We start from the raw sequence: 24,845 nt of genomic DNA on the forward strand, positions 1-24,845 counted from the left end.
GTTTTAAGGGAGAAAGTCTTCCTGACAATGGAACAGAGAATGGTTTCTTAGACACAACACCAAAAAAGAACAAGCAACCAAAAAAAGAAAGAAAAAAAAGATGAATTAGATTTCATCAAAATGAAAATTTTTTGTGCTTCAAACACACTATCAAGAAAGGGAAAAGACAACCTACAGAATGGAAGAAAAATATTTGCAAATCTTAGCAGCCAAATGTCTGCTAAGAGATTTATATCCAGAATATATAAAGAACTTTTTTTTTTTGAGACAGAGTCTTGCTCTGCCACCCAGGCTGGAGTGCAGTGGCATGATCTCAGCTCACTGCAACCTCCACCTCCCGGGTTCAAGCGATTATTGTGCCTCGGCCTCCCAAGTAGCTGGGATTACAGACATGCACCACCACACCCAGCTAATTTTTGTATTTTTAGTAGAGACAGGGTTTCGCCATGTTGGTCAAGCTGGTCTCAAACTCCTGGCCTCATGTGATCTGCCTGCCTCAGCTTCCCAAAGTGCTAGGATTACAGGCTATAAATAACTCTTATAATTCAACAATAAAAGGTAAATTACTGAATTTTTTAAAATGAGCAAAGGAAATAAATAGGCATTTTTAACAAAGAAGATGTATGAATAGCCAATAAGCACAAGAAAAAATGCTCAACTTCATTAGCCAACAGGGAAATGCAAATCAAAACCATAATGAAATATATTAGCTGGAGCTGGTGTAGGAAGGGGATGAGGAAGAAGCAGGAGAGGAGACTTGGGGTGGAGGAGGGGTGTGGTCAATAAAGGCCCAAACAAGCCTCTCAAACAGGCCTGTAAGTAGGGTCTGATGTGACCCCACAGCAGAAGAATATGGACTCCAACGAAGGTCTCCCTCGACCACTCTCCTGCTCCTATCTCAATATCCAATTCACTGACTGCTTCTCCATCACGCTGAGAGCTGCTAGACAAAAGAAGTGACTTTCTTACCTCCTGAGAATTGATGACCTCCTTATCTACAGGGCAGATTGGCACTGTGTTTAATTCTCTGGAGAAAAAAATTAAAATGGAGCCAGAGTTAGTTGTTTACCTCAACAGCATTTCCAAGACCAGCCCCAGGGCTCCAGCCATGCTCTAGCCCTGGGCAGGCTGGTCCCTGTCTGCACATGTTGTTCCCTCTACCCAGAAGGTGCCTCCTGTACCCCTCCTTCAGCACCTTCCTGTTCTTTCAGTTTGCCTGAAAAACTTCACGCATCCTTCGGGATGCAGTCAGTGAGTCCCTGGACAGAGCTAAATGCCCCGTCCTTTGTTTATCATACTGTGCCACATTTGTCTCCTCTAGACTGGGACATTCTAGAGGGCAGACATGGGGTCCTGTTCCACACCGTAGCTCTTCAGCATGACAGCACAGAACACACAGGTGCTGAACGTACAAACACACGAGGGAATGAGGATGTGCTGTAATAACCCCCTTTCAAAGCTTGGCAGGGTAAAATGACTGCCTTGCTTCCTATATAATCCCCCAAAGTGTACCTGCTTCCACATCTCTCCTGGTATCCTCCCTCAACACAGCATGACCCAGGTCTTACAGCTGCCCAGGAGTGGACAGCATCCATGGCAGCAAGGTCCCTTCTAGGTACAACAGCACCTCTGCCTCAAGGCAAGGGAAGATTGGGGTGACTACAACACAGACATTGTGAGATTCAAGCCCTTCTCCACAGTCAGCTCCCATGATGGAGTGTGTGCCTAGGTCTGCTCTCCCATGCAAAGCAGGTACAGTCTGAATTTTAAGAAAAGGTAAATATCTGTAAATTAGTGACCAAAAAATGATTATTCTTCAGGCCTTCACAGAGGGGATCTGGGAGAGTCCTTCCTTACAGTCATGGTTCTGTGGCCAAGTAAAGCAACTCTAAAACCCATGAAAACAGTTGAGTGGCCACAATTGCCACCTGGATGCTGGGCCTGCCATGGCCAGAGTTGCAGGCCCTGCCCACTCACCTCAGGGACAGGATGCAGTGCTGGCAGAAGCGGTGCCCACATCCTGTCTGGTGGGGGTTGTGAAGCACCGAGTGGCAGAAGGCACATTTGTAGCGCTCTTCCAACCGCTCCACAAACTGGTACTCTATATTGGGCTCAAAGTCCAAGGAAATGGAGTTGCCGGAATTCTGGCGGATGAAACCACAGGGCATACCTTTATGCTCTTCTGAATAAGCCATTCTGCAGAGGTCAGGGGAGGAGAAGGAAAATTAAGTGTGCAAACACTGAAACAACTACAGCCGTCAGATGCTTTGGTTATTTGTCTCATAATTAGTATACATCATTCACATGGTCATTCTGTTGTGACTCTGAAACAACAGTGACAACCTCCTGCCACTAGGGGGCTCCGGCAAAGGTGCAATGTCTTTGGGGTGCTCAGGTTAGAGGCTGGACCAGATGACTTCTAGCAAGATTCTATGAGATTCAGTTCTTTGTCCATCAATCTTTTACAGGGTGCTAAATTACCCTGTCAGTTTGGCCACATGCTTGGACAAAATATAGCCAGGTGTGTTAATTACATTATAAGTAAACTGTTAGGAATTTTTCTTCCACTCAATGAGAGAATGGAAACACAGGTTTTGTTAAAATTTTTAGAAGCAGACAAATATATTTCTCACCATCTTGGAAGCACAGAGCAAGCGTTTACCAGACATTGAACATGCTGGGGTCTTGAACTTGGACTTTCCAGCCTCCAGAACTATGAGAAATAAATTTCTGTTCTTTATAAACTACCCAGTCTGACGTATTTTGTTACGTCAGCACAAACAGACTAATACTTTTTTTCTTTTTTTCAGAGACAAAGTCTCACTCTGTAGCCCAGGCTGGAGGCCAGTGGTGTGATCATGGCTCATTGTAATCTCCAATTCCTGGGCTCAACTGATCCCTCCCCAGTAGCTGGGACTACAGGCACTACAGGCACACACCACCACCCCAGGCCAATTTAAAAAAAAAACAAAACTTTTTTTTTTTTTTTTTTAGAGACAGTGACATGGTTTGGCTGTGTCCCCACCCAAGTCTCCTCTTGAATTCCCACATGTTGTGGGAGGGACCCAGTGGGAGGTAATATAATCATGGTCTTTCCCGTGCTAGTCTCGTGTGAATAAGTCTCATGAGATCTGATGGTTTTATAAGGTGGAGTTTCCCTGCACAAGCTCTCTCTCTCTCATTTTGCCTGCTGCCATCCATGTAAGACGTGACTTGCTCCTCCTTACCTTCTGCCATGATTGTGAGGCATCTGCAGCCACATGGAACTGTAAGTCCATTAAACCTCTCTTTTTTATAAATTGCCCAGTCTTGGGTATGTCTTTATCAGCAGCATGAAAACGGACTAACACAGACAGGGTCTCACTATGTTGCCCAGCCTGGTCTTGAACTCCTGGACACAAGTGATCTTTGTGGCTCAGCCTCCCAAAGTGCTGGGTAAGCCACCGCACCTGGCCTAAGATAACACTCTTAAAACCTGTGGAGCCAAAGACCCAACACAGCAACACAATATTGAAGGAGAAGAACAAAGCTGGAGGACTGATACTACTCAACTTCAAAACTTATTATAAAGCTACGGTAATCAAGACAGTGTAGTCCTATCAAAAGAATAGACAAAATAGATCCAGGGAACAGAATAGAGAACCGAGAAATAGACCCACATAAGTACAGTCAACTGACCTTTGACAAAGGAGAAAAGGCAAAACAATTATGCAAAGATAAGTCTTTTCAGCAAATAGTGCTGGGACAACTGGACATCCACATCAGAAAACGAAGCTAGACACAGACCTGACACCCTTCACAAAAATGAACTCAGAATGGATCACAGACATAAACATAAAATGCAAAGCTATAAAACTCCTACTAGATAACATAGGATAAAATCTAGATGATCTTGAGTTTGGCAATGACTTCTTGCACACAGATATATTACTCACAGTATCTATCACTGTCATTGTGGTAGATAGAATGTTTGTATTCCTCCCAAAATTCATATGTGGAAATTCTAAACCCCAATGTGACCACGGTATTAGGAAGTGGGTATTTGGCAGGTAATGAAGTCATGAGAGTGGAGCCCTCATGAATGGGATTAGTGCCCTTATAAGAAGAGGCCAGAGAAGGCTGGGCACAGTGGCTCACGCCTGTAATCCCAGCACTTTAGGAGGCCGAGGCGGGTGGATCATGAGGTCAGGAGATAGAGACCATCCTGGCTAACGTGGTGAAACCCTATCTCTACTAAAAATACAAAAAATTAGCCAGGCGTGGTGGCGGGTGCCTGTAGTCCCAACTACTTGGGAGGCTGAGGCAGGACAATGGTGTGAACCCAGGAGGCAGAGATTGCAGTGAGCTGAGATGGCGCCACTGCACTCCAGTGTCAGAGCAAGACTCCGTCTCAAAAAAAAAAAAAAAAAAAAAAAAAAGGAGCCAGAGAAAGCCGGGAATGATGGTGCACACCTGTAGTCCCAGCTACTTGGGAGGCTGAGGTGGGAAGATGGCTTGAACCTAGGAGTTCAAGTCTAGCCCAGGCGACATGGCGAGACCTCCTCTCTAAAGAGGCCAGAGAGGTCCCTGGCCGTCTTGCTGCCATGTGATGATACAGCAGTTAAGTCTGCAGCCCGGAAGAGGGACCTCATCAGAACCCAACCACGCTGGCACCCTGATCTTGGGCTTTCAGCTTCCAGAACTGTCAGAAACCTCTGTTGTTTATAAGCTACCTAGTCTATGGTGCTTTCTTATAGCAGCCCAAGCTAAGTACCAAGCCACATCATTTCTCACCTGAACTAAATATGAGTTCATTAATTGCTTTATTCTCCAATCCACTCTCCATACTATAGCCAGGATGAGACTTTCAAAATGCCAAGTACAATGTAAGGTTATCTCCCTTCATCTTTTACTGGCTTCCCAGGGTTCTGAAAGAAAGTCCACAATGCTAAGCAGGCTCAAGACTGTATCCTCCCCAATCCAGCAGCATCCTGGACCTCTCTTCCCTGGCTTTCTGTACTCCAGCCACACAGGCTTTTTTTTTTTTTTTTTTTTAGTTCTTCTAATACACCACACTCTATGCCCCAGGGCCTTTGCACAAGCTACTTGGGAGGCTGAGGCAAGGGGGATCACTTGAGCCTGGGAGGTGGAGGCTGCAGTGAGTCATGATTATGCCACTGCACTCCAGCCTGGGTGACAGGGCGAGAGACCATGTCTCAAAAAAAAAAAAAAAAAAAAAAAAAGCCTGGGGTTTGAGACCAAAGCTCCACCTTTTCCCTAGTGTTTCCTGCAAAACTTCAAGGGTGGTAGGTAAGCAGTATAAGATACAAATGCTCCCTCCTGTAACATGGTTGACTCTTGGGATTTAATAAAACTTTTAATTCTGAAGATGAAGAGGCAAAACATTTTATTTACATGCACAGCCCTAATAACCAAGCCCCACCTTTCTCTCAGAGAACTGGAAGAACCACTTTCAAACTGCCCTGCTCTGCCTTGTGTTCCCTCGTTCCTGGGGAGGTTGGCACTTCACATCCTGTGCCCTGATGTCATATTCTATGTGCCTCTGAGATTCTCTTCTGAGGCCAGGCCCAAGTCTGTCACACAGCATCTAAATTTGGACTCTCAGAGATGTATCCTAAAGCAACAGGCTCATTCAGTCCCCAGAATGAGGCAGGAGGATGTACAAAACTCAGTTCAGATTCCCTCCACTACACTCTGCACTCTCCCTAACACAAGAATCTATGGCACTCATCTGTGTGTATGTCCATCTTTTGCTACAACAGTAGTTCTCCAACTTTTTGGTCTCCGGACCCCCTATGACTTGAATGTATGCATCCCCCCGCAAAATTCGTATGTTGAAACCTAAGGTCCAGTGTGATAGTATTAAGAAGTGGGACCTTTAGGAGGTGATTAAGTCATGAGGGCTTTGTATCCATGGATGGGACCAGTGACCTTAAAATGGGCTCAAAGGAACTAGCTGGGTTATTTTGCCCTTCCACCTTTCCCCATGTGAGGATCTAATCTCTGGAGGATACAGCAATAAGCTGCCATCTCGGAAGCAGAAAGTGAGCCCTCACCAGACACGGAATCTGCTGGTGTCTTGATTGTGGACTTCTCAGCATTCAGAACTGTGAGGAATACATTTTTGTTCTTTATAAATTACCCAGTTTGAGGTATTTTGTGATGGCAACACAAACAGACTAAGATAACACTCTTGTTTTTTCTTTTTTTTCAGAGACAAGGTCTCACTCTGTAGCCCAGGCTGGAGTGCAGTGGTATAACCACGGCTCACTGTAACCTCCAACTCCTGGGCTCAATTGATCCTTCCACCTAAACCTCCCCAGGAGTTAGGACTACAGGTGCATGCCACCACACCTGGCTAATTTTTTTTTTTTTTTTTTAGAGACAGAGTCTCACTGTGTTGCCCAGGCTGGTCTTGAACTCCTGGCCACAAGCAATCCTTTCAGCTCAGCCTCCCAAAGCAATGGGATTACTACAGGTATGAGCCACAGCACCTGGTCTAAGATAACACTCTTAAAACTCGAGGAGCCAAAGATCCGTAGGACGGACACTACCCAACTTCAAAACTTATTATACTTGATTATACAGAATATAGAGAATAAAGAGCCCAGAAATAGACCCACATAAATACAGTCAACTGACCCTTGGCAAAAGGGCAAAGGCAAAACAATGATGCAAAGATAGTCTTTTCAACAAATGGTGCCAGGATAACTGGACATCCACATCAGAAAATGAAGCTAGACACAGACCTAACACCCTTCACAAAAATTAACTCAAAATGGATCACAGACATGAATGTAAAATGCAAAACTATAAAACTCCTACTAGATAACACAGGATAAAATCTAGATGATCTTGAGTTTGACAATGACTTTTTAGGTACAACACCAAAGGCACAATCCATGAAAGAAAGAATGGATAAACAGACTTCCATTCAATTTTGCTGTGAACCTAAAACTGCTCTAAAAGAAAATCTTGTCTTTTTTTAATGGAGGACCCCTAAGAGTTTTTGTTTATGCAAATTATATCTATTCATATTTACCATACTTGAGAGTCAAATTGAGGAATTTTAAAAGTATTTACTTCAAGATAATAAGCCAATTATATGTTAATACAAATAAAATTTTTATGAAAAATAACCATTTTCCAAAACAAAAGAATTAGTGAGAAGAGTGCCACCACTTTACATGTTTGCACATCTCTTTAGTGTCTTGCTTAATAGAAGATAGCTGGATTCTCATGTCTGCTCCTACATTCAGTCTATTGCATATCATATATCATTTAGCTTCAGGAAAACATCTCTGTGCATTTGTAAAAGGAGAGTACAAATGGCCAATGATGTCAATACTATTATGAAAATAGTTTTGTCCATACAGATCCTCTGGAAATGTGTCAGGGAGCCCCAAGCAGTGCTGTGCTAGTAAACGTTTAATAATCTGCTCAACTGGGGTAAAGCTCCAGTTTGTAGCATTTGCCAATTTCTGTGGTTAAACACTTCCACTATGGCTAATTTCAAGGTAACAATGAAAAAGGTCACTGAACTGGAACTGCGAAAGAGATGCACACAACTGGCTCTTACCTGAACTCACCTGAAGTAAGAGGACAAACAATGATGTGAGTATAATTTTAATTACTTTAAAGAGAACTGTGACTTCTCTCCAAGTTGTCAGGAAACCTCTGGTTCCCCATTCTCCCGGCGGTGCAGCAAGCACTGTCAGTAAGTAGACCGGAGCGCAAAGGCTGACATGCATCCCTCTTCCCCCAACCCTCCAGGCTGCACACCCATGCTGGCCTGGCCAAAGCTGCTGCTGCCTCAAGTCAGTCACACTTACAGAGATGCCTTTAGTGGAACTCTTCTCCTCGGAACCATGTAGAGTCTACCTGACTCCAGCACTTTTTAGGTATCCAGGAGACCTTTAGATTTGCTCTCAGAAACTAGACCAAGAGGAAAAAATAACAAAGAAAGCTCTGCTGATCTTCCCACACAGCAGCTTTCTCCACTAGGAAGCCTTGTTCAACCCCGGTGTGCTCGGCCCCCTATCCCTGGCTCCAGCTCTGTAACAGTCCCCACTGCTACCTAGGGACAGCTCCTCGAGCTCCTCAAGGGTGGGGCTATCCTCATTAGTCCCCAGGCCAGAGTACCCAATAACCCAGGTGACTCAATAATCAATGTGGAAACTCAGAGTTAGTGTGAGGCCACAGTGGGAAAGGGCCGTGAAAACAATCTAGGAGAGTTCCGATTGAGGCCGAGGGCGAGGGAAGGGTATTAAAAGAAGTGAATGGAGCCTAAGGCTGGAGTCAGATATGGGTTAGGATTACAAGTACTGAGGCTATGTCCAAGCACAGAGACAGCTAATTGATATGCATTAGCTCATTAACCCCTCAGCCAGGCGTGGTGGCTCAAGCCTGTAATCCCAGCCATTCAGGAGGCTGAGGTGGGAGGATTGCTTGAGCCCAGGTCAAGGCTACAGTGAGCTATGATGGCGCCACTGCACTCCAGCGTAGGAGACAGGGTGATATATGATATGATATATATATTATCATTATTCCCCATTTTTTTAAATGAGGAAATGGAGATCTAGTGAGGTCCTACTGCCAGGTAGTGGTGGAGGCCCTTAGGGGATGAGGAGCTGGGGTTCCTCCCTGCTCCTCCAAGGTTCCGAGAGTCAGCATGGCATGGCAATTACCACCATGGCCTCTGGAGTAGACTTGCCTGGATTCAAATCCTGCCCGTACCCCTTCATAGCCACGTGACCTCGGGCAAATTACTTAGTCTCTATGTTTCTCCATTTCCTCATCTGTAAAATGATGATAATGAAACGCCGGACAAGGCATGGAGTAAAGGGAACCCTCGTACACTGTTGGTGGGAATGTAAATTAGTACAGCCACTATGAAGAACGGTATGGAGGTTCCTCAGAAAACTAAAAACAGAACTACAAATGATCCAGCAATCCCACTGCTGGGTACATATTCAAAAGAAAGGAAATGAGAATATTGAAGAGACATCTGCACTCTCATGTTTACGGCAACACTGAAGAACCAAGATTTGGAAGCAATCTAAGCATCTATCAACAGATGAATGGATATAGAACATGTGGTACATATACACAATATTCAGCCATAGAAAAGAACAAGATCCTATCACTTGCAACAACATAGATGGAACTAGAGGACATTATGTTAAGTGAAATAAGCTAGGCACAGAAAGACAAGTTTCACATGTTCTTGTTTGTGGGAGCTAAAAATTAAAACAATTGAACTTATGGAGACAGAGAGTAGAAGGATGGTTACTAGAGGCTGGGAAGGGTAGTTGTGGGGTGGGGGAAGTGTTGGGGAGAGGAAGTGGGATGATTAATTGGTACAAAAATATAGTCAGAATAATCGTATAGAATACGATCTAGTATTTGATAACAGGGTGACTATAGTCAACAATAATTTATTGTACATTTAAAAATAACTAAAAGAATTGGGATGATTGTAACACAAAGAAATGATAGATGCTTGAGATAATGCATACCCCATTTACCCTGATGTGATTATTATGCATTGTATGCCCATATCAAAATATCTCATGTAGCCCATATACACCTAATACACACCCATAAAAATAAAAAAGTAGGATTTATCACAATTCAAAAAAAAGAAAAATATATCAAAAATAAAATGGTGATAATGATAACAGTAGTTACCACATAGAACTTCTGAATATTAAATACGTCAATACTATGTACATCAGGGGTTGGCCCATCACATGTTTTGTAAATAAAGTTTTATTAGAACACAGCCATGTTCATTCATTTACATATTGTCTATGGTTGTTTATGTGCTACCACAGAGGAGCTGAGCAGTTGCGCCACAGACCAAAGGCCTCAAATACATAGTTACTAGCTGGTTCTTTACAGAAAAAGTTTGCTGACTCCCCTATGCATGAAGAGCTTATAGTGGTAGTACACAGAGGTGTCATAAGGGCTACTATTATTAAGCACTTGCCCCTGAGTCCCTCCATCAATGTCCCCCACTCTGAGATAAACTGACTGCCTGACATGCTATTTGCCTTCTCATTTCACCCAATTTTGAATTCATGGTTACACTGGACTATCTTGCACTAAACATTTATTGATTCAGTCATTTTTTTGTAAATCATTTCTTTGCTGGGAACCTACCATAGGCAGACACTGATAAGGAAACAAAAATGCAGCACATGGGCCCAAATTCCCCACCCCCTGGAGCTCCAGCCCATTCTCCATCCTCAGCCCGGCAATGCCCCATCAACCTCTTTCTCCCCCTACCCCTCTCTCCTTCCCATTCCTGGCTCCAGAGCAGTGCCTGATGGAAACACACCTTCCAGGTGGCACCCACAGACCTGTGTCCTTTATCAGATCCCAACAGGGCCTCTCTGAAGCCTCCCTGGCCCTCCCAAGCTCATCTGCTACCTAGAATAAGTCGGCAGGCCCAAATCGTCTGGGGATGTGGTATATGAGGCCATATGTAGTCTGGGAAAGCATATTATGTTAGTTTGATGATCTAAACTGTAATCACATCATCACACTTGCTGGCTAGTCTCTCCTAGATCACTGCCCTCCTGCCCTTTATGTGACATTTGGCACTTCCTTCTTGAAACTCCCTGATCCCTTGGCCCTGCGGTTCTATATTTGTTGGTTCTCCTCCCAGCTCTGAACCACACCTCTCGGTGGCTCCTTGTCAGCATGCCACTCCTGCAGGGTTCCCCAAGGCTAGGTCAGCCTTCTGCCATTTGTTCTTGACTCAGCTCAACAACTTCTCCTCATTGGAAAGGCTTCTCCTCGTTGGAAAGGCTGCCTACTGCCACCTCAACTGCATTCCCAAATGGGGGTAGGTGTGCCCACTGCATGGAGCTATGGGGCTGTCATCTCAGACTCACACTTCTCTCCCCCTTCTCCCTTCCTGACCATCCTCCTTGCTTACAAAGAAGGTACAAAGAGGCCAGGTGCAGTGGCTCACTGTTGGGGTGATCAGACCCAGCACCAGGTTGTGGGGGTGACAAAGCCCAGCAGAGTCAAAGGATTGAGAAAAAGACAGTTGGAGAGATAAAGGTGGGACACCAGAGGGCCATCGCGATCGTGGAGGCTGCAAAGGCCCCAGGCTCTGGGAGCCCACGCTATTTATTGGTAATCCAACAGAGAAACAGGTGGTGAGAATGTGGAGGTCAAAGGGACACATTGCATTAAGCACATGATTTACAGCTGTGATGGTTTAGCATTTATATGGAGCATGTTCTGCTACTTGAGATAATGGGAATAGGAGCCTAAGAGGGCTAGAAGCAAGGAGCCAGCAAGTCTAGACATATTCACGAGGATATTATGCAAGCCCTGCCTCAGTTTCCCTCTCAACACTCAGCTTTTTCCCAACACCTCACGCCTATAATCCCTGCACTTTGGGAGGCCAAGGTGGGTGGATCACCTGAGGTCAGGAGTTCGAGAGCAGACTGGCCAACATGGCGAAACCCCGTCTCTACTGAAAATACAAAAAGCTGGGCGTGGTGACGCATACCTGTAATCCCAGCTACTCAGGAGGCTGAGGCAGGAGAATCACTTGAACCCGGGAGGGGGAAGTTGCAGTGAGTTGAGACTGTGCCACTGCACTCTAGCCTGGGCGACAGAGCAAGACTCCATCTCAAAAAACAAAAACAAAGACAAGTACGAAGAGCACAAACACTCGTAAAGTGAATGAGGCTCCAGTGGCCCCTCGAGCCAACAGACAACAGTTTAGATTTAGCTTGGAATTCAGAAACATTTTCAAATGAGAACTGAGCCCAGGCTTTGCCCAGCCCCGCCCTCCGTGGCCTAAGGGTACTCTGAAGAAAGGGAAGAAACCTGAGACCACCCTACACGGGCTACAGAACAGAAATGCCAATGAGTTTAGAAACTGTGGCATGACCTTTTGGTGACTTTTAGCTACCAAAGGTTAACATCATTCTAGCGGTGCCCCACCTTCCCACAAATGCTCATCCACAGCTGACTTTGTGTAAGTTTATATTTCCAAAGCTGACCTCAGACGTGTGACATACTGCCAGCTGCCTACTGCCCAGAGCTGGGAGGACTGTGGCTGGGGTACATGTTGTGAGAGGCACACAGGGCAATCCCGTCCTGCCTGGCAGAAGGCCAGCTCTGGCCCAGTCCATGGAGGAAGCAGATGAGAGACGCTTCCTGGGGTGGGCTACCCCAGACACACCCCAGGCACACCCCAGGTGCCCGGCCCACATACAGGCAGGCATCCTACAGTCTGGCTCAAAAAATGCAGCCCTCAGGTTGTTGGGACTCAAGGGCCTGATCAGGGCAACAGAAGAGGGAGAGCAGGTAGGGAGCCCAGAGAGGAGATCCAAGAGAAGTAGGTAGAACTGGGGGAGTGGATTCCCCCACCCCACAACTGAGCCTGTCAGCTCTGGAAGGACTTAAGGGATCAGCTATCCAAGGGTTTCACTGTTTCACAGTGAAACTTACCAAACCGAGTTTCATGCAGAAACATCAGTAAATAAAAGAGTATACAGAATACCTGTTCTGGTTGAAGCAGGGCCTGTTGGATTTGCTGCGATCCGCAGGCCTCTGGCAGCTCTTCTGGTTAGTCCTAGGAGATCCACAGTTTGGTTTCTCAAGATAATGATGATAACAATAATAATAAAACCTGATATGTACTAGTAATTTCCAGCCTGCACTTTTACATATAATATCATACACAGTTCCACACTAACCCTGTGGCAATACTGCTATCATCATCATATTCCCAATGAAGAGTCCAAGGCTTCAAGTTGTTAAACAACTTTCCCCAAATCACACAGCTAGTGCATGGGCACAGGGATGTGAATATAGACTTTCTGACTCCAAAGCCAGTGCTCTTCACTCTGTCACACCTGGGAGAAAATGCACCACATTGCAGCCAACACCAAACAGGAGGGCTTGATGGCAGGCAGTACCGCTTACTGGTTAGAGACCAGCTCTGGGGCCAGACTGCTGGGGTTCAAACCCTTCTGCCATTCACTTACCTGTGTCACCCCTTCCTCATCTAGAATATGGGACAATATGGGAGGCCAAGGCAGGCGGATTGTCTGAGCTCAGGGGTTCGAGACCAGCCTGGGCAACATGGTGAAACCCTGTCTCTACTAAAAATATAAAAATTACCTGGGCATGGTGGCACACATCTGTAATCCCAGCTACCTGGGAGGCTGAGGCAGGAGAATCGCTTGAACCCAGGAGGTGGAGACCGCAGTGAGCCAAGATTGCACCACTGCACTCCAGCCTGGGCAACAGAGTGAGACTCTGTCTCAAAAAAAAAAACAAAACAAAAAAACAAAACAATAATAGTACCTGCTACAAAGGCTTGGAGTTAAGATTAAATGAATTAATCCATGTAAATTATTATCACACAATTCCTGGCACGTAAATAAGCACTTAATCACCATGCAAGTCCACCCTGCCCTCCTAGCCAGCTTTATTCAGTGCCGGTCCCATGCAAAGGTGCACCCTATTATATTATGGGAGTGGAGGAGAGTGGGTTACCAGACAGCTCCTGTCCTCGAGAAGTTTTCAGTCAAGGTAGGGATGTGCGTATGCATACGCACAAAACTATAGCAGCAGCTCTCTGAGCAGTCAAGGCCCCAGATGCTCTGCTAAGAATCTGTTCTACAACAGGATGAAAATGCTGGCTTGGACATCTTACCCCAGAGGAAGGGGGACCTATTTGTTATAATAGTTTAGCCTTCCCTGATTAATACACTTCAGTATTATGATCTCTCAGTAGCAACTAGAATCTGATTTTCTAGCAAATTCCCAGGCTAAATTCTACAGCTCATGACAGTGTGAGGAGCACCAGTCAGATCACCGTGGCAGCTTCTAGGTCACCTTATCTCTTGGAGCTTCGGGCTGGTGCTGGACCTGCTCTCTTCTATCTGCACTCATTCTCTGGGTGAGCACGTCTCAGCTCCTGGCCTTACCAGCTATGGCTGACAATGCCCTGATTTCTATCTGTAATCTGGACCTCTCCCCTGAGCCCCAGACACACTCCACTGTTTAGTCTATGCCTCCACATTTAATAGGCATCACAAACTTAACACATCAAATCCCCACCCAACCTGCTCCTCCCATAGCCTTCCTCCATCTCAGTGAAATGGTGCCACCAATCACAGCGCCACTCGGATCAAAAACTTTGCAGTGATCCTTGGTTCCTCTCTTACTCATGGCTCCCCAGTGGTTACTGCATCAGTCTCCTAGCTGGTCTCCTGCTCTGCCTTGCTCCTTTACAGCCCATTCACAACCCAGCAGCCAGAGTGATGCTTTTAAAAACAGAAGCTGTCTCTGCTGCTCCTCTGCTCCAATGGCCCCATTGCACTCGGGGTAGAAGCCAGTGTCCTTAGAGGTCAGGGCCCCCCATTTCTCTGCCTCTCCATTCTCTGTGTCCTTACTTCCTAGTGCCTTTCCTCTTGTCTACTCACTCCGGCAACACTGCCTTGCTTCTTCTAGAACAGCAGAAGAGGCTTCTGCTTGCTTTTCCCCTGCCTGGAATGCTCTTCACCCTGATATCTGAAGGGCTTGTTCCTCCACCTTAGGAACCTGCTCAAATGTTATCTCACAAGGGAGGCCTTTGCTGACCACCCTACATGGAAAATGCAACGTCCCTGGCAGACCCATCTTCTACTGCATTTTTCTCCAATACACTTATTACTGCCTAACATATTACTTGTTCATGGCTTTATCTCTGTCTTCCCCTATCAGAGTAGAATATAAGCTCCATCACAGCAAAGATTGTTTCTTTGGGTACTGAGGTCCCAACACATAAAACAGTGCACAAGGCCATGTGCAGTGGCTCACGCCTGTAATCCCAGCACTTTGGAAGGCCGAGGCGAGCGGATCAGTTGAGGTCTGGAGTTTGACACCAGCCTGGCCGACATGGTGAAACCCATCTGTACCAAAAAGACAAAAATTAGCTGGGCATGGTGGCATATGCCTGTAATCTCAGCTACTCAGGAGGCTGAGGCATAAGAATCGCTTGAACCAGGGAGGTGGAGGTTACAGTGAGCCAAGATCACACCACTGCACTCCAGACTGGATGACAGAGCAAGACTCCGTCTCAGAACAGAACAAAAACAAACAAACAAACAAACAAAACAGTGCACATGATAGGTGCTTAGTAAATACTTACAGAACGACTGTAACAGCTATTCTCCAGAAAGCAGGGCAGCCTCTCTCCTGCTAAGCACGCTTCTCACTGCCTAAACCTTTTCATTTCACCTGTTTGTAAGTCCTGAAATTCTACCAGTCCCAGCTGGAGAGGGCACGGCTGGCTCATGATGGCTGACCTGGGGTAGGAGTTGGGGAGTCACTGTAAGCGGTAAGGGACAGTGTGGCCACCTAGGACCAGAAGAGTAAAGCCTGGGCAGCGCTCCCTCTGACACACTAATGTGAGCTAGCCTCTGGGTGAGGTGCCAAGTGGGAAGCTTTAGCCCAAGGGTAGCAGGCACCTGGGAAAGGAGAAATGCTGAGAAAAATGTATATAGGTAGCCAGCCAACAATTCAATGCAACCAACATTTATGGGGCCCTCATTTAGGTGCCAGGCATTGTACAAGGTGCTAGAGATCTAAAATCCCATTTGCCAGAGTCTTTTTCCAGAGACTTCATCATGCCAACACAATAACATAGCACAATGCCAGCTGTCCCCTCTCAGCTCACTCTGTTCAATGTTGATTTTAAACCTTTCTGTCCTCCACAAACCTTGACCACTCCCTCCAGTCTCACCAGGAAACTCTACTTCCTACTGCACAGCAAAAAAAAAACAGAGATCATCAGACCAGACCACCTCTACTTCCTGCCACCACACCTGCAAATCTCCCTGCATGGGGCCCCTGCTCTGCCCCTTCCCTGCCAGGTTGGCGGCAGAGGTGACCTCTGAATTAGGCCAATCTCCCCAACTGTCCTCCACCTCTTCTGGATTCCTGGTCTTTTTGCCACTCCTCATATGAACAGAGAACCTTCCCCGCTTACAGCCTTCACCCTAAGGCTGGGTCTCCCTTTCCTCAAGCTGTTGTCTCTTCCGGAAACATCTTTTCCTCTCTCCCCACCTCTTGCTGAGCTAAACACATTCAAGCCCAGATGAAGCCTCACATATGCAGCCATGCCTCTGTGTGCCTCCTCCATCAAGTTAGGGTCCTCCCCACTTATGACATGCCCATTAACCACCTGTACTTCTCCTTAACAGCACGTGCCGGGAATGTAAATAATTGTTTATGTAATTAATTATCTGTTCAATAATAGTCTTCCCCAGCACGAAGAAAGCAGTGCTGGAATTGTGTCTTACATTTTTCAAGGTGCAGACGCAGAGCAAGCACTCAAATATCTAAGTCAATTAACAGTTGCCACTTGGGGTGCCATAATGTTCTAGATACCACAGGAGCTGTACATAGGTTGTCCCACTTAATCCACACAGCAGCCCACGTTTGCAGACACTCATTGTATTATTCATCTTCATATTTTACAGATCAGGAACTCAAAGCTCAGGGGATGAAACAATGTGTTCAAGGTACCACAGCTGGTAACTATGGGTAGGGATTCAGGCTTGTCTGCTGTCAAAGCCACCATGTCACACGCACGTCTTACTCTCCACAGCTCACTCACTGCCTTAGATAAAGGAGGTGCTCGATCATGAGGGATCGATGGAATGACCAAATATATCATTTCCTTTGGTTTTTAGTCACCATTGAGACCTACAAGCAAGAATTACAATTCCTCTTTTCCCAATGAGGAAAATGGAGTTTGAGGGGTTCAAAGGGCCACAACAGCAGTAGGAGGCCATGCTGGGCTGAAACCCAGGTCCTCTGGTTCTTTGTCTAGGGCAATTTTCTCTACAACATAACTATAGTTAGGCACTGAGAGGACAGGACAGATGAGATTATGAAGGAAAGTTATGCAGAAACAAGTTAACACAGCAAGCCTAATACTGCTATCTCTAGAAAGTTCTGTTCGCAAGGATGGCCCCTGGCTGGTGTCTGGAACATGGATTTCAGTAAGGCTTCCACCACCTGAACTGCTAAGAGTGGCTCACTGTGCTTAAACCATCTAGGTGAACAATGTGTTTTGTTTTGTTTGTTTTGTTTTGAGACAGGGTCTCACTCTGTCCCCCAGAATGGAGTGCAGTGGTGCAATCTTGGCTCACTGCAACCTCCGCCTCCCGGGTTCAAGCGATTCTCCTGCCTCAGCCTCCCAAGTAGCTGGGACTACAGGTGCGTGCCACCAAGCCTGGCTAATTTTTTGTATTTTTAGTAAAGACGGGGTTTCACCGTGTTAGCCAGGATGGTCTCAATCTCCGGACCTTGTGATCAGCCCGCCTCAGTCTCCCAAAGTGCTGGGATTACAGGCATGAGCCACTGCGCCCGGCCAATGTGTTTTATGTGGAACACCTGTTTTTCTTCTGGAGTCTGGAATTTTGACATGTGCTAGATGAAGGTATCCACATGACCGGCCCTCAGTAAAAACCCTGGGCACTGAGTCTCTAATGGGCTTCCCTGGTAGACAGTGCTTCACACCTGCTGTCACAGTGCACTGCTGGAGAAACTCAGCACATCCTGTGTGATTCCCCCTCGGCAGTCCTTTGCAGAGTCTTTTCCAAGACTCTTGGAAGTTTGCACCTGGTCTCCCCTGGACTTTGCCCCATAAGCCTTTTCCCTTTGCTCATTTTGCTTTGTATCCTTTTGCTGAAATGAATCATAGCTGTGAGCATGATCATCTGCTGGATGCTGAATCCTGTAAGTTCTCCTAGCAAATCACTGAACCTGGGGATGGTCTTGGGGACCCCCAACACAGAAGCCTAACAAGAGATCAATTTTGAATTTGTTTTGAAAAGAGTGGCAGGGGTATGGATTAATGGTTTTGAACAGAAGGCATTCTAGGCAGGAGAAATGATGTAAGAAAAGGTAGGCATAGGCAAGTCAGGTGTAGAAAGGCCTACACCTTTCCTTAGGCCGGGTACAGTGGCTTATACCTGTAATCCTAGCACTTTGGGAGGCCAAGATGGGCAGATCACTTGAAGGCAGGAGTTGAGACCAGCCTGGCTAAAATGGTGAAACCCCATCTCTACTAAAAATACAAAAATTAGCCGGGCCTGCTGGTGGGTGCCTGTAATCTCAGCTACTCGGGGGGCTGAGGTGACAGACTCGCTTGAACCCAGGAGGTGGAGGTTGCAGTGACCTGAGATTGCACCACTGCACTCCAGCCTGAATGACAGAGCAAGGCCCTATCTCAAAAAAACAAAACAAGGCCAGGCACAGTGGCTCACGCCTGTAATCCCAGCACTTTGGGAGGCCGGCGGGGGTGGGGGGGGGGGGTGGATCGCCTGAGGTTGGGAGTTCGAGACCAGCCTGGCCAGCATGGTGAAATCCCATTTCTACTAAAAATACAAAATGTAGCCAGGCATGGTGGTAGGCGCCTGTAATCCTAGCTACTCCAGAAGCTGAGGCAGGAGAATCACTTGAACCCGGGAGGCGGAGGTTGCAGTGAGCCGAGTTGGCAGCACTGCACTCCAGCCTGGGTGACAGAGCAAGACTCTGTCTCAAAAACAAAACAAAACAAAACAACAACAAAAAAAGAAGGGCCTAGAGCTATTTAACAAGGCTTGAACAGAATTGATGAGAAAATCTAGCACTGCTGTTACGAGGTAGAAGAGATGAGGGCTAGAGAGGTCCACTTGCTAGGAAGATCCAGTGTAAGTGAAGTGAAAGTGAACCACTTAGTCATACACAGGCCCTATGAGAACTGTTAGTATCAAGGAGGTGGGGAAAGAACTTAGCCTCTGGCTGTCCACAGCTAATACATGGCAATAAATATCTCTAAGGGAGGTCTGTGGGAATGATACAGAGAATTTGAGGCAACATCTCAAAGTACTGATTTTTGAAATAAAACACCTTAACATAAGGAAATCAGTCTGCTCCCAAATAATCTACTTCCCATTCATTAAGGGTGACTAAAATGTTCTTCATCTTTTTAAAACATCTTTGCTCAAGTCCAATATTCCCCCTCCATTTCTCCTATCTACCCCTCTCACTCCCTGGTGGGTTATTCCTGGAATAACTCCACCCAAAGTTTTAATCACTTCTTTCATTCTGCATCTGCTGAGCATGTCAGCCCTTGCTTTATATTAAATTATTCTGCCTTTAACCCAGGGAGGCATGGTAAGTTTTCCTAGGTTGCATCATAGATATCAACCCAGCCTCTACCTCAGAAATCCTAAAATCATGAAGACAGAAGAGGGGCCTTCATGGCTGCTGCTTAGCTTAGCCCCACCCATCTCCCTCCATCCTCCAGGGTCAAGGGTCTCCCTAACAGAAGCCTTAGAACACAGCCTGGCTGTTCTAAGCCATCTGCCTTAGTAGAGGAGAACAGAAAGGGCTCTGGGTGGTGGCTTTGCATCAGGTCAACCTTATCCTGCTGTGCCTTCACATTGGATCCAGCTAAAGTAACTGGTCTGCTCCTGGTGATCAAGCCAGAGCTTGTATTTTTGTTTCCCAAATCTGTTTTATTTTTTCCTGTGTTGGCTCTCTGCCAAGCACTATTCTTCCTCCAAAGCTGCTGCCTGCTCTGCCCACAAGTCCTGAAAACTAGACTCCTGCCCTTGAAACCTGGTCCATGGGGCCCCAGCCTCTGAGGCTGCCTGCCCCCTCTGCCTGCCAAGAACTCATCCCAGCTTATCCCACCACACCCTGTCCCAGCCTAGCTTCCCTACCCTGGCCCCTGAGGTCTACCTGGTCCAGAGATGGCAAAGTGGCAGCAATAGGCTAGTTTAAATGATGATCTACTCGCCCAGGTGCGGTGGCTCACACCTGTAATCCCAGCACTTTGGGAGGCCAAGGCAGGCAGATCACCTGAGGTCAGTAGTTTGAGACCAGCCTGCCCAACATGGTGAAACCCCGTCTCTACTAAAAATACAAAAAATTAGCTGGCCATGGTGGCGGATGCCTGTAAGCCCAGCTACTCGGGAGGCTGAGGCAGGAGAATTGCTTGAACCCGGGAGGCAGAGGTTGCAGTGAGCTGAGACTGTGCTACTGCACTACAGCCTGGGCAACAAGAATGAAACTCCATCTCAAAAAAAAAAAAAAAAAAAAAAAAAAAGATGGTTTGCTCTGACACACAGCAATTCTTCCGCTGGTTTGCTGGTTTTTAATTTAAATTTGAATGCCTTTAGGCTAGGCATGCATTTTCCGGCTCCCCAGAAACCCCGCAATGCTCTGTGGCTATTAACCACATGGAAGGAGAAAACCAGTTTTACTGAATATCTGCCAGACTCCAGGCTCTGTGTATATATTGACTCATTTCATCTTTCCAGCAACCCCAAGTGGCACACATTACTACTTCTATTTACCAGTGGGAATACAGACACTATGGAAGTTGGGCAACTTGCTCAGATTATATAACTACAACCAGCAAATCATAAACCCAGATTTGAACCCAGGCCCACCAGATTCTGAAGTCCACACTGCTTCTACTACACCATCATTGAAAGTAGCAGGTCTTGACTAGGCTATGTATTAAAGAGGCCCCTCTGCAGCAGCATGAAAAGGAAAATTGAATACAGATAGACCTGGGGCAGGAAAATGAGTCAATGCTTAATTAAGGTTGTCCAGGAAAGAGTCCCTGTGGCCCTGAACTGGGAATAGACAGATCAGGACTGGCTGAGGGGGACAGGATAAAGGTGACTGAGGAAGAGCAGCAATTTCTACAACAGAGAGAACACAGAGAAAGAGGCGGCCTGGGACAAATGTCTAAGGTGCTCCTGAAACATCATGATGAAGATTCCGAATATTGCAAATCATAGTGGCCAAGAAGAGAACTGGGTGAGGGATGGAAATTTGATCAGCCTTTCCTTAAAAGTGTTGGTTTCAGCCTTGGGAATGGCCAAGGGCTCAAGGAGAGAAGCACAGAGAATTGAAATCCAGCCTGAGGACCCAGCCTTGGCCCCATACCTGCACTTGCAGGACAGAGGAGGATAAGAAGCTGGAGGTCAAGGAAGGGAATGCTGGTGGGGACGGTGTAGCAACCTCCAAGGAGATAAGTAATAGCTGCAGCGTGGGCTGGTATGGGCTGGCAACTGAGGAGTACCAGGTCCTGGAAACCTACACAGGACAATCAGAGCGGTGCAGCAGGTGCACGGTGCCGAGTGAGGAGCGAGTGCAAGAGCTGGCCACTCTTTCCAGAAGCTTGTCAGTGAAAGAAAGAGAAGAGGGACTGGGGAAACATGGAGTCTTCTTATTAACAGAAAACTCAGCTTGTGGGGGAGGGAAGAAGTCTGTGGGAGGAAGGGAGGGAACCTGCCTCAGAGGGAGGAGGAGAGAGCTGACTTGGGAGTGTAGGTGGAAAAGGTGCTCTTGCCTTGATCTGGAGGAGAGCACTTTCTCCTTGAGAGAAAAAAAAAAAAAGCCACGGAAAAAAATTCAGAAGTGTTCTGAATTGGTAAGGAGGGAAGTTGATGGAGCCTGTGGTGTCAAGAAATGAGACATGGGGCTCTGCTGAAAGTAAGCGAGATGGCAGCCTTTGCTCCATACAGATATCCTGGGAGGGCACTCACTGGGCTCTGACACTTAATATTGGGTCTCTAAGACCTGCCCATCACATGGATACCGCACAGTGTACAGATCATTTGCATTTATACTGCTATTGCTACAGGACGATCCAAGCATGCACCACCACCTGCCTCTAGGTACAAATATGCAAAATGTGCTCACCACTGTCACTGTAAACAGACTGAGTTCCTCTGTCAGGACTAATGAGTACTTTCACTTTTATCTCCCGCCTGGTCCTCCATGCCACTTACTCACAAGATAGGACTTGCTGGAGGCCATATGGGTCAAGGCTGCTGTGTGATCCTTCAAATAACGCTTTCCTCTGGGCAAGGCAACAAATTCACGCTGGCCCCCTCCTGGGTGGTGGCAGCAGCGGCAGCAGCAGCAGCAGGGGCCTGCCAGCTCTGAGGACTGCCTCTGCCCTGCAGCATGTTCACCTCTGCCCCAACACACACAGATACTCACTTGCTACACCTCTGCTGGAGCTAGAACTCCTATCCAGAATCCCAGAAAAAGCCACAACCTGGGCAGAAAAAAGCTCTTAAGAGACTGAGTCAGACACTGACCTCTGATCAGTGACAAAGGTGTCAGGCAGCTTTTGATGACTGTCTCGCTGGTTCTCTCATCCTCCTCCTGCCCAGAATCCTGGCTTCCTTTAATTAAGATACTATGGGAAAAGCACAGGAATTGGAGAAAGAAGACTTGGGATTGGGTCCTGCCCCATCCCTACATGCTGTGAGGTCTTTCAAATCACTTCTGAGCCTCAGCTTGCAACCAGGTAAAGTGGAAGGAATAGCATGTGCCTCCCTCTTCTCCTGAGGAGGTAGTGAGAAGTTAATCAGATGAGATGGGTTTCTCGTAAGCTATACAGTGTTATTCTAATTTCTGGATTTAAGCAAGTCCTGCTGGGAGCTCAACCTCTCTCTCCCAAGCCTACCCAGCACTTGTTCCTGGCAGCTCAGACCCCATGGGAGACGTACCCTGAATGAATTCAATTGGATTCAGCAACCATCTGTTTAGGCCTACTCTATGCCAGGTTCCAAGACACATGAAAACAGACACGGGTCTTGCCCCGAGTTTGCCTGGCTAGGCAGAGCTAACAGAGTGGTGGTTAGGCCAGAGTCTCCAGCAGAACTTGCTCCATGTTGCTGGGGACAGACCATAGAGGCATTATCAGAATCTGGGTCCCCTTGCTGACCCCTCAGATGGAGGAAGAGGTGGGCAGATATGGCTCTCTGAAAAGCCAGGGTGAGGGGCCTGGATCAGGGGAACCAGACACCTCAACGCTCTGAGCCTGGTCCAGCAGTGGAGCTCAGGGAGCTATTTACCCGCTCAGTGCTTCACCCTCACAATCTGAGAGATGTAGAGAATAAGCCTGCTGTAACTCATGAGGGCGTCATGGAGGACAAAAGGAGAACAAAACGATAAGAACAAAGAGAAAATGCTTTGCAACGGAACGAGCTTTACAAACAAACAATTATTTTTCCTTCAAGGTCCTCCCCAGTAAAGCTGAGCTAATCAGAGAAGGTTTGTCTAAGTAATGAGGTGCCTTTCCCATTGCTAGCCTAACAAGACTGACTCTGAGGCATCTAGCTCCCCGACTGTGCAAATCATCCCCACTGAAACATCCCAGTCCCTATCGTTAGGACGTTCAGTGGACAGCAGCTCTTTTCCACATTCTTTCCATCGCCCTACTACTCAAGTCTAGCGGGTACTCAAGTGATGCTTCCTGACAGAGGGAAATACCACCATCCTACCCTGTCCGTCACAACAGGCCTCAGCCCAGAGGCCGTGGGAGAAGTCACCTTCTCCATCACTTCCCCTGTTTCAGATGCCGGCTCAGACAGTTTCTCCTGCCTCTGTCCAGGAGCTAGGGATCTGAGAGTTGATCCATTCCATAGAGTTACAACAAAAACAGTCACTGTAACAAAATCAAAAACCTTTACAGAAGCCAGGCGTTTTCCACTTCCATCTTACATCCATCGTTCCTGCAGCAATTTCTGTCTTTCTAGTTCAAATTAGAGTTAGGGATGGAAGTGTTTCCACCCAAACCATCAATTACATTAACACCCCTGTTTTCAGCTTTGTGACTACATAAGGCAGAGCAGCTGCACTGGGATCTGAGAGGTCCTAGCCCAGCCTTTTGCTGCCTAAAATTATCTCGCACACACCCAGAACTGTTCTATTCCCAGAAATGGTTCAACTAATTTCTTTGCATCTTAGATCTTCCAGAGCCCTTTTAAAATGCAAGCATCTCTGGAGGAAATAATTATATTCCATTGGCCCCAGCCCAGTTCTCACACAGCCCCTGCCCAATAAATATTTACAGAATTAAACTGGTTACCAGATGCCTATCCTCACAGGAGGTGGGTCAGAGCCCAGGGCTATGGAGGGTGGGGGCTGCAGGGGCATCCCTGGCAGGGAGCCTCGCCTGGTTTCACCAACCTCAACGCTCGCCTGGGGCAGCTCTGCCTGCCACAGCGAGATAACTGAGTTCTCATGAAAGTAAATCTGAAATACCCAAAGATGGAAACTTAGCAGAAGGAGGCCGAATGAGCAGAGAAAGTCGGCCGGCCAGAGTGGCCCAGTGGGACCCGCAGCAAAAGCGTGGCCCCAAAAATTCTCAGAACCACCAAGACCCTGCAGAACAGGAACAAAGTGGAGACAATCTGGTACGGAGAACTTAGAATCTGCGAATTCTCTGGGTGCCTCTGGGCAACTCCTTCCACCTCTCGGAGCTTTGGTTTGCGTCAAGGCTCCTTAGAGCTCGCCTTCTGGGGGAGGGGGGTAGCTGCTTTCTAAAGGAAGACGCGCGAACGAACAGCTGGTGGAGGCTTCCATTCCTTGCAATCCTGAAGTTTCATTCTGGAGCTGCTTTGATTGGAAAGCCGTGCAAAGGTGGAGGGGGTGCCTTCGGGTGCGGAAGGGGGCCAGGGCCTGGTTTGCAGTGCGGTGTGGGGGACGTGCCTGAAAGTCCTCCAGCCAAAGCACCCGGATGGAACCCGGCCCCTCCGGTCCACAGCCGCCCTCTGGACCAGCTCCCCAGCTCGGGACCCCCAGTCTCCGCCCTCGCCACACCTCTCCCCGGCTAAGAAAACCCGCTCCGCACCGCTCCCGCCGTCCCGGGGCCGTCGGCGGTCACCTGCGAGCCCGGGCCCCTCTGCCTCCCCCGGCCCAGCCGCCGCCTCGCGCCCTCCCCGCCGCGTCGGGGACCGGCCGGACGCCAGTAGGCGCTTTCGGTTTCAAAGTAACTGGGACGAGATGAAAAG

General features: G+C 47.3%; 1 protein-coding gene across 3 annotated transcripts in view; it reads right to left on the reverse strand.

Annotated features, from left to right (window-relative positions):
- The window catches only part of TRAF5 (TNF receptor associated factor 5), a 44,089-nt gene that overhangs the window by 18,988 nt on the left and 256 nt on the right, over window positions 1-24,845 (reverse strand). Inside the window, exons 2-4 of one of the 3 annotated variants that reach the window (XM_063613122.1) lie at window positions 12,533-12,604; window positions 1,978-2,196; window positions 970-1,027 (exon numbers count right to left, since the gene is read on the reverse strand). In XM_063613122.1, coding sequence (XP_063469192.1) covers window positions 970-1,027; window positions 1,978-2,195 — 276 coding nt within the window. In that variant the 5' untranslated portion in view covers window position 2,196; window positions 12,533-12,604. Of the gene's footprint in view, window positions 1-969; window positions 1,028-1,977; window positions 2,197-12,532; window positions 12,605-24,718; window positions 24,834-24,845 lie in introns of those variants that run through there. The other 2 variants (XM_063613121.1, XM_063613120.1) reach the window with 2 other exon arrangements.

The sequence above is a fragment of the Symphalangus syndactylus genome, chromosome 19, assembly GCF_028878055.3.
Source record: "Symphalangus syndactylus isolate Jambi chromosome 19, NHGRI_mSymSyn1-v2.1_pri, whole genome shotgun sequence".
NCBI classification, from domain to species: Eukaryota; Metazoa; Chordata; class Mammalia; order Primates; family Hylobatidae; genus Symphalangus; species Symphalangus syndactylus.